This window comes from Equus przewalskii, chromosome 1, assembly GCF_037783145.1.
Source record: "Equus przewalskii isolate Varuska chromosome 1, EquPr2, whole genome shotgun sequence".
NCBI lineage: Eukaryota > Metazoa > Chordata > Mammalia > Perissodactyla > Equidae > Equus > Equus przewalskii.
Genome location: NC_091831.1, coordinates 151,573,732 through 151,589,357, shown reverse-complemented (window position 1 = coordinate 151,589,357; position 15,626 = coordinate 151,573,732). Strand labels below are relative to the sequence as shown.

At 40.0% G+C, this 15,626-nt stretch overlaps 1 protein-coding gene across 6 annotated transcripts in view; it reads left to right on the top strand.

Annotated features, from left to right (window-relative positions):
* Nucleotides 1-15,186, top strand: part of CDIN1 (CDAN1 interacting nuclease 1) — a 208,345-nt gene extending 193,159 nt beyond the window's left edge. For 4 of the 6 annotated variants that reach the window (XM_008522526.2, XM_070625960.1, XM_070625952.1 and 1 more), the window contains exon 11: nt 13,800-15,186. In XM_008522526.2, coding sequence (XP_008520748.1) covers nt 13,800-13,929 — 130 coding nt within the window. In that variant the 3' untranslated portion in view covers nt 13,930-15,186. Of the gene's footprint in view, nt 1-2,112; nt 2,600-9,816; nt 9,908-13,799 lie in introns of those variants that run through there. The other 2 variants (XM_070625938.1, XM_008522527.2) reach the window with 2 other exon arrangements.
* Nucleotides 15,187-15,626: the final 440 nt, after the last annotated feature.

Sequence of the window (15,626 nt, the reverse complement as noted above, 5' to 3'; positions counted from 1 at the left end):
TCCCAGAAGTTTCCTCTGTTCTTTTTCTTGGGGCAATCTCAAACAGCAACCATCTTTTGTCTCCTAAGTCAGAAATTTCCTTTGTCTTCTTTCCAGAGTCTTTAAATATTAGTTAAAAATGCTCAAGGTTGTTCCTTTTATGTTCTCTCTCTTTTCTTAAATATTAAAACCATTTATTACAAAGATGAACTATTACACTTGGTGAGACTTTTCCAGATGCTCTTGGTCTAACGGGAAATGTGTTTAGGATGGTACCATGAAATCCCAAGACCTGCCCTGAAATTTGTGTGTGCAGCTCTTCTTTGTCTTGTGACCTGAGGGCTAAATGTGGGAACAGGCACAGTCGTGTTGTGTCATTAAGAACCAGAGCCTACATTTAAAGAAAATTTAAATCTTTGACATCACCAGGCACTTCCTTCAAGTCTCATTGAAGGAGAGTTTCTCCTGGCCCCATGAAGCTGATCAGCTTTCCTTTTTAAAGGCAAGAATGATTGTGGGAAATGACTTTCCTGATTTCTGGCAGAAAGAAGCATCTAATCTAGTTATAAAAGTAGGAAATGTTTTTGGGTTTTTTTTTTCCCCTTGAGGAAGATTCTCCCTGAGCTAACATCTGTTGCCCATCTTCCTCTTTTTGTAAATGAGCTGCTGCCACAGCATGGCCACTGACAGGCGAGTTTGTGTAGGTCTGCACCCGGGAACCGAACACAGGGCCGCCAAAACGGAGCGTGCTGAACTTCACCACTAGGCCCCTGGGGCTGGCCCTGTAGGAAATGTTTTGACTCTGGTTTACTCACACTTCCTACCCCTCAGTTCTTCATCTTAAGTTTTCTCCATGGTTAAGTTGGTGAAGTACTTCCCAGTACTGCCTTAATTAGTACTTGACTGACCCAGTCGTCTTCTTCCCAGTGGATTTATTTCCAGACCTAGAGCTACCCACTGATGTGTTGGGGATAGGGGAGGAAGGCTGGGGAAGGTTTCTTTATTCCATTCCACTCTTGGGCAGAACTTTAAAGTGGGGCAACAATGCATATAAACAAATTAAAGTGTTATGAAGCTTATTTATTCTCAAATCCACCTGGAACTCCAGGATACAAGTGCTATTATACCTGCTTTGTAGGTGGAGAACTAAGACACAGAAAGTTAACAATGGAAGGTGCCTTAAAGGTGATGTCTTCCCACCTCCACATTTTATAGAGGAGGAAGGACTCGTCCAGCATGAAAGAGGGCTTAAGTAAAGCATTTCTATTGAAACTAGACATGCAGGAGCCTTGCTTGAGATTGGGATGGGGAGGGGTTTGGGAGTGATGTTTTAAGGGTATGAAAAAGTGTGTGGGGAAATCCAAAGAATGTGATGCAGTATAGCATAGCTGTTCAGAGAGGGATCTCTGCATGTGAAGGATGTGGATTCACATCTCAGCCACATTTGAGCTTTTTCTTCTTGCGTGAGTAAGTTACTTCACCTCTCCACATCTTAATCTCATTTGTTTTTTGTTTTTGTTTTTTTTTTGCTGAGGAAGATTAGTCCTGAGCTAACATCTGTGCCAGTCTTCCTCGATGTTATATGGGGATCGCCACCACAGTGTGGCTAATGAGTGGTGTAGGTCCACGCCTAGGATCCAAACCCGCAAACCTGGGCCACAAAAGCAGAATGCACCAAACTTAACCACTACACCACAGGGCTGGCCCCTCAGTCTTCTCATTTGTAAGATGGAACTAGTGAATTCAGTGCAGGTATAAAGTGAAATAATGTATATGAAGTGTTTAGCACAGTGCTGCGCACATGGTAAGCATTCAGTGTGTTAATTCTATTCATCGTCTTCATTATGATCAGCTTAGCACAACTTTATAATAGTTTTCTGAAGATTAAAATACAGGTACTAATATTAGCTACTCATAGGACTTTTGTTTTAAGTAAGATAATCATGTAAAGAGCTTAGAAGAGTAGCTGACACATAATGATTGTTCACTAAATGCTAGCTGCTGTTATGGTTATGGTTATTATTATAAGTATGATTTTGTGGTATTATTTTAGTATTCTTTGAAGCTAGGTGATTAGAGTCTGAAATGGCTTAGCTGCAGGAGCATTACACTTACTAGAATGCCTTACTCTAGTTGTGTTTAGTAGGGGATCAAACAGAAGAATTGGAAAGCCCAGAATGGAAGAGCAACTCAAAATCTGAAGAATGACAGATAAGATATTTTCTGCCATGCGGATCTGCACCACAACCTAAACCTAGCCCAGGATGACCTGCCAGCCTTGTCTAGCATTAAGGGCTGTTTCCAAGGGACCACCAGTTGCGCTCCCCTCCCATACATCTGTCTGCTCGTGCCTCTCCGGCCCTGTCTGTCCACCTCACTGCCCTTTTTGTGACTATCCTCTGGAGTGGGCCCAGTGTTGTGGCTTTTCACTCCTGCAACAGTTTCGCCATCATTTGAAAACTTTGCTGGCTCAGAGCTTTGTTGTACAGATCCAGCATTAACCAAGTAACACCTTTAAAAATAAAATCAGGTGGGATCTTTGTGGGCTTAAATTTCAGGTTTTGTAACCATACAGTTGACCTTCAGAGTTCAGTTTAACAATAAAGTGAGAATATTTGTATTCTTCGTTCCTGAGCTCAATTTTCTGTTTCTGTTTTGCTCTTTTGTTGTGCATGCCTCTTTAGGGGAAAAGGCAAGTTATAAATAAATTAAAAGCCTCACACCAACATATAGAAGCCATGAGACTCTGATTTTCTTAAAGGAGCACTGTTGTAAATGGCATCAAGATCATTTTGTAGAGTTTATTTGTTACTGAAAGGTAAAGCACTGAGGAAGACAGGCTCCTGCCAAACCTGGGAATGGTCCAGGCACGGTGCGGATGGCATTTGTGGTTTAATGAGTGCAAATCCATGTGTCATAGGCAAATACAGTTCACTTTAATAGTTTGATATCTCTTCACTCATCTTAAACACCTTAAGCTATTTGGCAAGGGAGGAAGAAATCAAGCAGATGAACCTGCTGAGATATGGCCAGGAGCAGTATTACTTCATTTTGATTGATGTTTTTACAACCTTATCTTCTAGATAAAAGCTACTGTAAACAAAAGCCTACCTCAACTGATTGTATTTAAAGGAAGCAAGAGCCACCTGTGTGCTCCCAAGTGCTTCGTTTTTCACAGCCGCCACCTCAACCTCCAGTAGTGTCCCTTCCAGGGACTAGTGCTCCTGTTTCCCACCAGGCTTTAAGCCACAGAGTCATCTTCCCCATGACAGCCTGGAAAGCACAGATTCCTAATAGCAAATCGTCTGGGCCTAGCTCTTCAGACTGTGCGACTTGGGCCTATCTTTAAGGCTCGTTTTCTCACCTTTCAAAATGACTTTCCTTCCCTATCTGGTGAGGAGTTATTAGCAACGGATTTTTATCCAGATGTGTGATCGTGCTCCTAGCTTCTCCTGAGGCAGGACTCTGTAGGGTATTCATTCATGCATTCATACATCCGCTCAGCCAAGATTTATTGGCTGACTCCTGTGTGCCTCTGAGATATAAGCTGCTCTCATGGAGCTTACATTCTAGAAGTGTTTGTTTGATAGCTGCAAGGCCAGATTATCTATATTTTCTTTTTTTTCTAAAAACCATATTTTTTTATTGTTTTCCCTCACCTGACCATTTTTTCCAACAACCTAGACGTTTCTAACTTCTAATTTTTCTTTTTTTTTGAGGAAGATTAGCCCTGAGCTAACATGTGCTGCCAATCCTCCTCTTTTTGCTGAGGAAGACTGGCCCTGAGCTAACAACCGTGCCCATCTTCCTCTACTTTATATGTGGGATGCCTGCCACAGCATGGCTTGACAAACAGTGCACAGGTTCGCATCCGGAATCCAAACCAGCGAACCCTGAGCCACCGAAGCGGACTTAACCGCTGCACCATCAGGCCAGCCCCTCTAACTTCTAAAATTCTTCTCTCCTTTCCAGCATTTGCCTTCATGGATCTGTAAAACTGAGAGTGTTTCTTTTGAGGACTGTGTGGGTTAGCCAAAGAGATTTTCCTTATCATGAAATATTTATTGTAAGAGAAAATTTTAACTACCCATTTAGAGCAAGTTGAGATCTGACATACCTGAAGCATTGTGTCACATTTGGTTAATGATAGATTTATAGGGTAAACATGTATCAGCCTTAATCCTTTAGTTATTTGACTTTGCCAAGGATGAAATTTCTGATGATTTTTTATTTTAAGCAGACTTTTATATATCCAGAACCCATAAATCTCTTTGTGCCTTGAGATAAATGTCTGACTGAACTCTGGGTTACCCTGTGATCTTTTGAGAACTCAGCCAAGGAAAAGAGACCCCATTCCCCCTCTACCTAATAATAGAAGACTACATGAAAAAATCTATTTGGGGTAAGCAATATTATATAAGAAAACCTTTTCTATTCCGTAACACATTTCTGATTTCTAGTATTCAGAAAGTTGGAAATGAAAAGTTCAGAAATAACCTCAAAATTTATCAGAGCGAGTGTCTGGTAGACTAACCGGTGAATACGAAAATGGGCGATCATCCCGTCAGCCCAGGCTTTGCCACCACGATGATCACTATCCATTATGGTTGTCATATCAATTATAAATTCTCTGGCATCAAGCACTAAATCAGCTGAAATGATGGGTTTGCCTTTGGCAAGTTTCCCTGGGGAAATAACTGAGAAAACGTGTAATAATTCACACGACCAGTTTTGTAAACTACCCCAACTTTTGGAAGAGAGCTGGGGTATAAATTCCGGGTAGATAGATATGATTTGCACCCAAGGTCCCCCTGAAGTGTTCTCTCACTCTTAGTACTTAAATGTTTTCAATGTAAACATGACCTTGGCACTTTGTGACTTTTAGGGTTTTGGTTTCTTTCACTGCACTTAGTATTTCTCTCTCCTTTCCATTTGAATATGTGTACTGCCCACTCCATACATCCTCATTTAAAACAGAAAGTCAGGCTATCATACTTGAGCTCATCCTCCAGTTTCACAAGGATATCATCTCATTATGCTTCTGATCCCATCGTCCCTTTCCATCTCTCGGGACCCCTAATGCCACTCTTCAGTCTCCCCATCAACAAATGAATGTATAATGAAGAAAATTAAAAAGGCCATTATATGAATAAATGTAACTTAGCTGAGAACTCACCTTTCCTAGGAAGACTTCTAGAATACCATATCATTACTCTAATTGTTCTACTGTGGACCTCTTGGCATTTTTTATATTCAATTGATAACTTCTATTTTACACTTAAAATATGAATTAAAATTTGAGTTATAAGCAAGTTAAGGGTGGGGGGGGCCTTTCTTTTGTGACTTGTGCTCTACACAGGATGGATATGCAGGCTTGTATATAGATTCTTAATAACGTGGCAGGGCTGACCCACTGCCAGGAGTAAGCGTTTTTCCAGGAAAACAGATATTAAAGACAACAGATTAAAGACGAAATAGCTCTGCCTTTGTTTTCTGTTCCAGCTATCTCACTTTTTCTCTTCTGAGAAGATATTTATAATAGGCTGGAAAGACTGTAAGTATAGCATCTAAGTATATTCAACATGGGACAAAGCGAGGTGGAAATTAAGCACTTTTCCAGGCAATTTAATGTAGACATGAAAATGCCGAGTTATGTAAACACCAAGGAGAATTTCAGGTGGTTGTGGTTGTGTATTTATATACATTTTAAGTTTTCTTCAAAATAATGTATTTTCTGTTTATTTTCTACATGGCATAAAGGCCTGAAGTGAATCAGTATTTATAATATATTTTTTCTTTTTTCTTTTCTCTTTTCAAAATTATAGACAGTGAGTTCATGTTACAAAGAGATAGAGTTGCATTTTTAATAACCAAGATACATGAACTGAATGAGAATATTCATAACTAGGGTTCTCTTTCTTTAGTCATTTCAATTTGCAAACACAAACCTGCCAACCAAAAAAAGTAAATGAAACAAACAAGTTATATTTTTATTTCATCTCTAGATACTACAAAAGAAGACTATTTGCATTGTGTATGAAATTGACCGTAGTGCCAGAACCTTATGATGCCATATTACATGATCACTAATCTATTATTATTGTACACATATTTACACACAGGCATAAATACACACATACTTCACATATAAACATGTGTGAGCATATTTTACTTGGACTGAAAAGTTATTTACAACTCTGTCTGGAGATACATACAAGAGTGATTAACAAGTGCATAACCAATCTACTACATGCAGATTAAAACTAAACAAACAGTGTAAGAGTTTATTTTAAAACAATTACAAGATGTTTTATATTTCTCCTTCGTCCTGAACTGTATGTTTGAGAATGCATTCTTCATAAAAACCACATGCAAGTCTTTTTGATGGTGAAACAATTGACTTCCAACAGCCACATGTCTACACACATCCTCAGAAGATATCCCAGACCCCACACAGCAACTCGAAATGGGAAAAAAAGGAAATCATATATGATTCTCTGCTATTCTTTTTTTGGAGAAGTTTTCTATTTACATATGAATTGAAATAAAAGATTTGGGTTGGGAACAAAGATTTGAATCAATACAACTAGGTTTTGTTTTGACTCTGATGAAGACCCTCATGAACAAGAAACTTGACTAAAATCATCAAATCACTCCACAGTCCTCTTGTCATTCTTCAGTTGAAAATTGTTTGTTTTATTGACTTGATCCAGATTTATACTGTAGGACTCTAGTGCCTTGAGAATCCTTTGTTATGTAATCATGGTAATTCAGCTCATTGAGAAGAGCAGTATTAGATCAGTTTCATGAGTTTTCCCTTATTTTATGTCGAGAGGCAAATTGTGTAATAGAATATGAACCCCGCCGCCATCCATATATATTACCAAAAGAGATGTAAAAGCATACTGAATTTTTTTAAATATGTAGTAGTTTTCTCATAGAGACGAAAATATAGATAAGCCAAGTTAATGCCACAAACATGAGATACATCTCTATACTAAAGGTATTTTAGGAGCAAAAATAGGCCTTTGGGGTTCACTGTCTCAACCCTGTTTAGCAAATCTGAACCTTCTTTTTTGGGAAAACAAATCTCCACCTGACACGCTCACTTAGGCCCGCTGCTTCCCTCAGTTTTCCTCGTAACCTCTTCCAGCTGTTCATTTCCATTTATATGAACAGGCTGTGGCAGCGTTCTGGATTACTCCTCTTTGCTCGTGTTTAGATTCTGCCCCATAACTTCTGAATCCCCTCACCGTGGGAAGCGCTTCTCTCCTCAGAACTTGATGCGGGACTCTGTAATTCTCATTCCCCAGCTTACCTCCACCTGCTTGTCAAGTGCTTTAAATACGCCCCTCACATGTAATCATATTAATTTCTTTTACCCGAATTATAAGTTGCTTTTCCATATACTTCCTAAATGTGGTGACACTTAAGTCAAAATAAGTAGCTAGACAAAAAACTTTTTAGCGTGAAACTATTGACTTCATACTGGAAGAATGATTCCTTGTAGCCAGGTGAATCCCAATTCATCTGCTGGGTTTTTGATTTGTCACCTGCCCTCCAGGCCCCTGCTCGTCTCTGTTTTTCAGGTGTTGTCAATATTTTTCAAAGTTGAATCACTGTTAGAAATTGCTCCGTAAATACAAGGCATACTGAGAGACAGTACAGTGCCGTGGTTACAAGCACAAGCCGTAGAGACCAGACTGCTTAGGTTCAAAGCCTGACCCCTTTTGTGCCTCAGTGTTTTCATCTGTAAAATAGGGATCATAGTACCCCCCATCATTAGTGTACTTGTGAATATCAAATTAGTCTGTACATATACAAGTGCTTGAAACACTGCCATACAAGAAGTGTGCAGTAAATGTTAGTTACCTCTTTGTTCTTGGTGATTGGAATGATTTTATATGTATTTAGACAGCTTCATAGACATATGTCTGCTCAAGGGTCCTCTGAAATCTGTGAGGACGTAGAAGCTAAATGGGCTTCAGGAAACCAACCATGGAGTTGGTTATTGGGACTGGCTTAGCAAAATGATATCTATCAGTGTGACTGGAAATCTGTGAATTCCCGCACCCGCCTTTCATTTCAGCATCCCCTGAAGAAGGTGCCTCAAGGAGAAGTCTAACAATAGAAGGTTAATTTCTTTTCTCCAGAAGTAAAAATGCCGTCCAAGTAATTTCTGCATTATAGGATAGTGTGGAGGCATAGCAAGGAAGGGGTGGTATTTTTCTTACAGTTTAGAAAGAATAAGCAAGTCTTTCCTGAATTTGGGGGCCCAAATTTTCTGACCCAACCTCTGAGTTTCTGAGAGAGTTATAGAAAGCCTTAGGCTGAAAAACATGATTTATCACTTAGCCCATTTCTGTCCAACATTCATAATCTGACAACCTCAGGGACTATCTGAGGATAGCGAAACTTTTCTGGAAAACTAAGAATTTGCTCGCTGAAGTACCATTTTTAAAACATTCTTGGTGACAATTTCTTAAAAATATCTTACAGATTGCACTGCCTTTTTTAACTGAACAAAATGTAACCAGCGTCTCTTTTTCCTGGACTGTCCTCAGCACCTGTTGAAGTTGACAAAGCCCGTTTGCCCCAACTCCACACAGCCTTGGATTACCACAGTTGGGGTTTTTTAAATGTCTCTTCCATGGTTGTCAGCAGTCACTCACCTCGACTGGCAGTGTTCTCACCCCCTATCTCCACCTCCTTCACATTTGTAGCTTCAGAAGCCCAATAACCAAGTTTAACACCAAAACCACAGAACTAGAGAAAATATGCAGAATTCTGCATTTTTATATATGATTTCTGTACCTCTTTGGGTAACCCCAGCATCCTAACTATACAGTAGGGAGGGGCATTGGTCTATAGTCTAAGTTAGGAGCCAAGAAGCTCTGCTAGTGTGAAAGCACACAGTCGCTTCATATCTGAGATTTGCTTTGATGAAGAGTTGCTACCTATTGATAATCTCGTTCAGTAACCGCTTCTGCTATTAATTATGGGTGCAGGTGTAACTGAAAAAGGTCTATCTATAGCCAACAGGAAGAATAGTATTTGATTACACATGTCTGTAGTGCATATATATATATATATATATATGTATATTTCATTTATAACATATATAGTAGTTATCTATTGCTAGATAACAAATTACCCCAAAACTAAATGACTTAAAATAACACACATTTGTTGTCTCACTTTTTCTGTGCATCAGGAATATGGGCATAGCTTAACTGGGTCCTCTTTTTCACCATCTCTCACAGACTGCATTCAAGGTATGAGACCCAGATGTGGTCTCATCTGAGGGTTTGATTGAGGAAAGATCCACTTCCAAGCTGTCACTCAGTGATTGTTACTCATGTTGAATCAAAACCTGATTCTTGTTACTTTCAAATGTTCCCTAAGTCTATGCTTAAGAGCTACAGCATGAATCTGATCTCTTCTGCTAAGAGCACCCTGAGAATCAGAAAAAGGTGAATGAGCCTATTACCACCCTAAGTGCTCATTTCTAGGTCACACATACTTTGTTATTCTCACAGTTCCTCAAATATCCTGGAGTTCTCCTCAGGATCAGTTCCAGACTAGAGATATTCTCCTAAAATATGACACCAGAACCCTCCCAGACACTCTAGGCATGCTCTAAGCAGTGCAGAGGGCATTTCCTCCCTCTTTCTGGTTCAAGTCTAATACTGGGTCACCCTGTTTAGTAGACTAATTGCTGCATCATAGTGAGACAGTCACAGACCCTACAGCTAGACTGCCTGGGTTCCAAAATGGGTTCCTCCACTTTTTAGCTATGAGACCTTTGGCAAGATACTTACTTACTCTGTGCCTCAGTTTCCTTACTTGTAGAATGGGGACAATAATTGTACCTACCTCATGGAGTTGACCTGAGAACTAAATGGATTGATCAGTGTCTAGCACATAGTAAGTGCAATGAAAGTGTTAAAATTAATATTGTTATAACTGTTATTATTACTAACAGTATGATCTGTAAGCATGCCCTTAGTGTGCCCAGCCTGAGCACTAATAAAAATGTGGAGCCATGTCAATGACCAAGTCCTGCTAGCATGCCTAGCTCTAGACTACCACTGATTTGGTACCCAGTACAAAGCTATCTGATCTTATTAATACTAATTCCATGTTCTCCATCTTGTCCCTGAGGGTATCTGTTATGTACCAGGCACTGTGCTAGGCCTGGAGGACATGAACACAAATAAAACATGGTCTTTGCCCTCAACAGGATCACAATATAGCAAAGAGACAAATGGTGAAACAGAAAGATAACCCCTGGGAGAAAGATAGACACAAAACCCACAAAAGGGTACCCAGCTTTCATTCCACAATCTCCTATTTAATTTCTCTAAATACTCTAAAATAGAAGGAAACCAGAGAAACACAATTTAAACACATTTATAAGATTGTTGTTATTTATGGGGAACTTCGTCTTTCGTATCCTCAAGGTCTTTCATGGCTCTTGACTTTCACCTCCCGTTTTTTCAAGAGGTATTTGTTATTTTTGCTAATTTGGTTGTATTTTATTTGCAAACAAAATTACTTGTTCAAAAGTCACTTGCATTCCAGTCTCTGCTCCACAGGAGTTTTTAAAAATCCATTTGGAGTCTTTGATCTTATGACTTGACCATGAGTATAGTAACCTTAAAATTATAGTCAACCTTGAAATGTGTTTACAGAATCAATTCAGATATCCGTATACATCCCGTTACTGAGTGTCTCCGGCTGGTCGAGAGAGCTGCAACCCCAGTAGCAGACCAACCCTCTGCTTTGCACGTTCCCTCAGACCCAGGGACTCTGTTTTCTTTTAAACGCCGTTAACAATCTCTTTGATTTTTATTGGTCACAAAGGTTATGTTTGCCTTCCCAATGATCTCATTCTTGTCCAGTAGTGCCACAACAAATGGGAAGAGGCATCAAAAAGGTGAAATCGCTCAACCCACAAGCATGTACTTGACCTACATAAAGATTTTCTAGGTCCTGTTTTCTCCTTGTTTTGCCCGTTTTCAGAAGGAAATGCTGGAGTTGGATTGCTTGGTTTTTCAAATTATCAACCAAAACATTCCCTTCTGTTAGTTCCGATACCCGAGGAACTGATGATATAAAGTTGTTTAATGTGGTCAGCCTCTTCATAAACAGATAAGGCGCTGAAAGGTTATCTTCCCAGCATCTGATAATCTCTGATCCTGAGCTGTTGGAGAAAGCTCAGAAATGCAGTCACGTAGGTATCGGGAACAAGGCCAGATCATGTTCTCCCATTAAATTTGCAGACTTGTCACCCTCGAAAGCCCCTACTATTTTTGTCATTCAAAGACCACATAATTTGAAAGCCTCTGTCTACCAATCTCCATTTACAAAGAAAAGCTGTCTTTCTTTGTCTTTAATTAATTAAGTACATACTGTCCATCTGAGCTTTTGAGCCACATGAAAGAGCTAGTATTACCTAAATTAATATAATTCCATCCAAAATGTAAGAAACAAAGACTTAGATGGTAGAGCCCTGTTAGGATTCACTTCTCACATATAATGAAAATAGTTCATCGATGGTGTTGCTGCCCTCAGGGAGCCCTGGCCGCAAACCACAACATGAGATGTTCCGATTCACAGTCTTGCGAAACCTTTTCTAGTTTTCGATTTCATCTTTTGCCTCACAAGTGAAACCAGTCTATTTTCTTGGGCATTGAGGTGTTCCCCAGCCTGGCTGTTCTGCCTAGAAAATGCCATTTTCGTAAAGAGCTGTCATGCTTCGTGTCCTTTGGCTCATGATTTAGCTGTTCAGGGAAAGTGCAGGCTGCTCTTGCTCTCTCCATGCTGGTGATGTGTGTTTTTGTTTTATTAAATCTTTAAAACCCTGGGCTTGTTGTTTATGACCCCCATATATTCTTTTGTTCTTTTCTAGGACTGGTTAGATCACATTTTTTTTCCTCCCTTTGTGAAAATAGTAGTGCCTTTCTAAAGAACATCATGGCCTCCGGAATGGCTGCATAATAAAATGGAGGAATGTGTTGAGCTTAACGTGAGGTCGAGGTCTGTGGAGGCTGTGACTCAGGGTTGCCTCACTGATGGGAAGGTTTGAGGCCTCTCAGACGTGCTCCTCAAAATCACGGATCTTCCTGCTCTTGCCAGACTTGTTTTGAGAAATCTAAGATCATTCGATACTAATCACGGAGCTCTTTGTAAAATAAAGCTACCAAATAGTGTGTGTTGAGTTGCGGACAATTGTTTGTGATTAAAAGTTACTAAGAAACCCTCGGTTAAATGAGAGCAAGATCTTCTCCAGGTGTGAGCTTCACCTTGCATGCATTTAAGCCCAGGGGCCCTGCACAGCCTGTGCCACAGGTGCCTGACTCTTCTGACCACAAAGGGAACTCTTCCTCAGAGATGTTGAGGAAGAAGAGAGCATTTGCGGCCAGCCCTGAATTCAGGTAAATGTTGCAAGACCTGGACTGCGAGGCATCTCATCATATACAGCTCCTGCGTCCTCCAGAACAAGGTCAGCTGATGAGTTGCCATGTCGTGGTTCTGTCCCTGCATGGAAGGGATGCAAAAAGTTTTAATTAATCTTGCATACGACTTGGCTACCCTACTCATGTGAATCCCCAAATAAACCGTTCCATGACATCTAGTTGAACTTGTTCCTGTACATACAGTATCTTGCAGCCCATCCTGTACTGTTAGTTTTGGCAAGTACACCACAGCATACAATAAATCATAGAAGGAAAAGTTTTTTGGCCTAGAGTGGTTCAGCCTGCTGTAATGTCAGAATACAGAAAGCAGTTCTGTTTTTAGACATCCTTTTACTAACCCAACATTCATAATTTATGATTTCACTGTAAAATTCCTGCAACATGACACCCAAAGTAGTGCTGCCCTTTAATTAAGTACTCTCGGTAGGAAAAACGTGAAACTGATGTGCAAAACATCTCTGTGTGCATGGTGATTGATAGTGATTACATCTTTATGAACCCAGCCTAGAGGTCTCAACTTCCTGATGGGCGAAGTCGTCTCTAGGACTACTTCCTGAGTCTGCTGCTAACCAAACTGGAGATACTGCTGAGGCACAATTCAGAAATACTGACGTTTTAAGCCTGCCTCTGTCTATACTTTTTCACAAGTCTGTGATGTTATTTCTCATTTTCATGATAAGAACCCATGACCAAATTTCATGCCGTCCTCGCACTTAGAGGTTGTGGTGCAGAGAATGAAGGATCAGGGAGAGGGTCTCTTTGAGGGATCCTAGTTGTCACGTGAATTTTTTTTTTTAAAGACTAGAAAGAATGGATGAGAGAAGGGCCTTCGGTCCCTGTTAATATGTGAATGGAGCATCATAGCCAGAAGAGGACCTTGAACTGTTCCATTTTTTAAATTATTTTTCAAACATTCTTTTCTTTTCCTTAGTTGAAAATAGGTAACTGTAATTTTTAAAAGATACCTCTAAATGTTAAGAGACTGAATTCGATGCCTGTGTTCCCCAGCTCGCCGCTGTTTCGATTCTGGTTTTATCTTTCATCAACTAAGTGGTCACATGGGCCTGAGCTCAGACTGAGAGGGAATTAGGGGGGTGCATGTCTCTGAAATACTTCAGGTTTCTTGAAAGAAAGGTAACAGTTCCATCCAACGTGGTAACAGTTGTATTAAATAAGCTCTTTGGTGTAAGTTCAGCTACTTTCAGTCATAATCGTAGCAACTGAACCAAAAACTGTGCAATGAAGTCGTGTAATCATTTTATCAGTGCTTCAAAGACTGCCTTTCTCTGGAACCACATCGATGCCCTCTGTGTATGTTATTTGCTCGTGTTTTTGCAGGTTTGGGCCAGGCTTAGTCATCTACTGGTACGGATTTATCCAGGAGCTGGACTGTAACCGCGACAGGGGCATCCTGCTCAAAGCCTGTTTCCCCACGGACATTGTCACCTTATGCCATGGCGTAGCTTGACCCTGATGATCCTGGAAGAGAAGCTGGGCGGAAAAGGTGAATCCGGAAGCAATTTTACTTTCCTGCCGCGTAAACTCCTGGCAACATCTGCCTTGAACTTCGGCTGAACTCTTGCAGCCCGTGCTCACACCACTGCCTCTTTAGACAAACATATCAAGAGTTTCTGTTTTCCTTCATCCCTTGCTGATGCGGACAGCCAAGAACTACAGACACAACCCACTCATTATCAGCATTTCTGTCTCTGTCAAACAGTTAGTTTATAGATAGTCATAATCTTTCTTCCTTCCGGATGGTTTCTCCTTGTATACTGAACAAAAGAAAAAATGTGGAGACTGAAAGGTGTGATTTTTCAATTCTCCTGCCAGTTACCGAATCACCTTCTTCTTTTCTTTCTAAGCCTCCGTTCATTTCTCTCTCCCTCCCCCATTCTCTTCATGTGCACTCACAGACACCCAGTGTTACGTTACCGTCATGGAATAATCTAGCACAATCCCAGCAAAGCTCAAGACGTGAAGGCTGAACCTGAATTTTCTCTCTCACCTGCAGGGCTCCAAGGAGACCCCAGTGGTGGCCTGTGCTGCCTGCTAGTTTTGTCCAGTCTTTACGGCTTCCTGACTAATATGGCACTGAGCCAAGCTGAAAAAATATACTTGATGAGAATTTCCTCTTCTTATAATACTTACTTGAACACCAAACATTTCCCATTTATCTCATTTAAAAGTATTAGTTACATTGTGTCTGGAAACCACACTTTTTCTTTGGGCCGGGGGCTTAGGGGATCAAAGCTCAGTGCCAGCATTTATTTTTAAACATGGCTGGTTGTCAGTGTGTATGGTAGTCAGTATTTTTATGAGAGAATATTTTAAAAGCACATTCTGTACACTGCTTTATATCTGCATTTTATACCACATATTACATAACACTCAAATAATTTAGGCATAGGAAATCTTCAGCTTTGAATGAATTAAGTGTACCAGAAATAAACCTAGGATGATTTTCAAATAAGCAAAATAAAGGAAATTTTGTATTTGTTCACTCTAATTTAGTGACTTTTTATGCTACAAATCAAATTGCAATCTATAGCAAAACATCAATAAATTCATTATAAACCTACCTTTTGGGAAGTTAAAGATTAATCTATCCCCAAAAATGTATTTAGTAAAATATTTGCCCCCATGTCGACAGAACATAATAACTTTTATCATGTTGAATAGGTGAGTTTGGAAATATTAATAAAAAATGTAACTTGTATAAACACCTTGAGGTTATATGCGTTGCTTGGTTCTTTCAAAAGACTAAATATGCCATTAGTACCTTGTTCGTTTTGTACCTGAGAAGGTTTGGAAAAATCTGCCCGCTGCCTTTCCTTTTGAAGGACACAAACATGTTGGGTCCAAACGTATGGATTTTAACTCTGTTGTGGGTTGTATTAAACAAAAGAAGAAAGAGGAAGAAGATGAAATGGTGAGGAGGTATCAGGTAAACTTCTCTTTCAGCGTGGAATTCATCATGCAGGTTTTGTGGGTGAAACAATGATTTGAAACCACTGCTCTTGTGTTGATACACACACACTCATTTTAAACAAAACTGTTGTTCAAAGCGCTTTTCACAGCCTGCTCTAAACTGCTTTTTATCCTTTAGGAATAAATGACGTTTCTCTGCATAGATATGGAAAACCTTGTTAGGCCCTTGTCGAG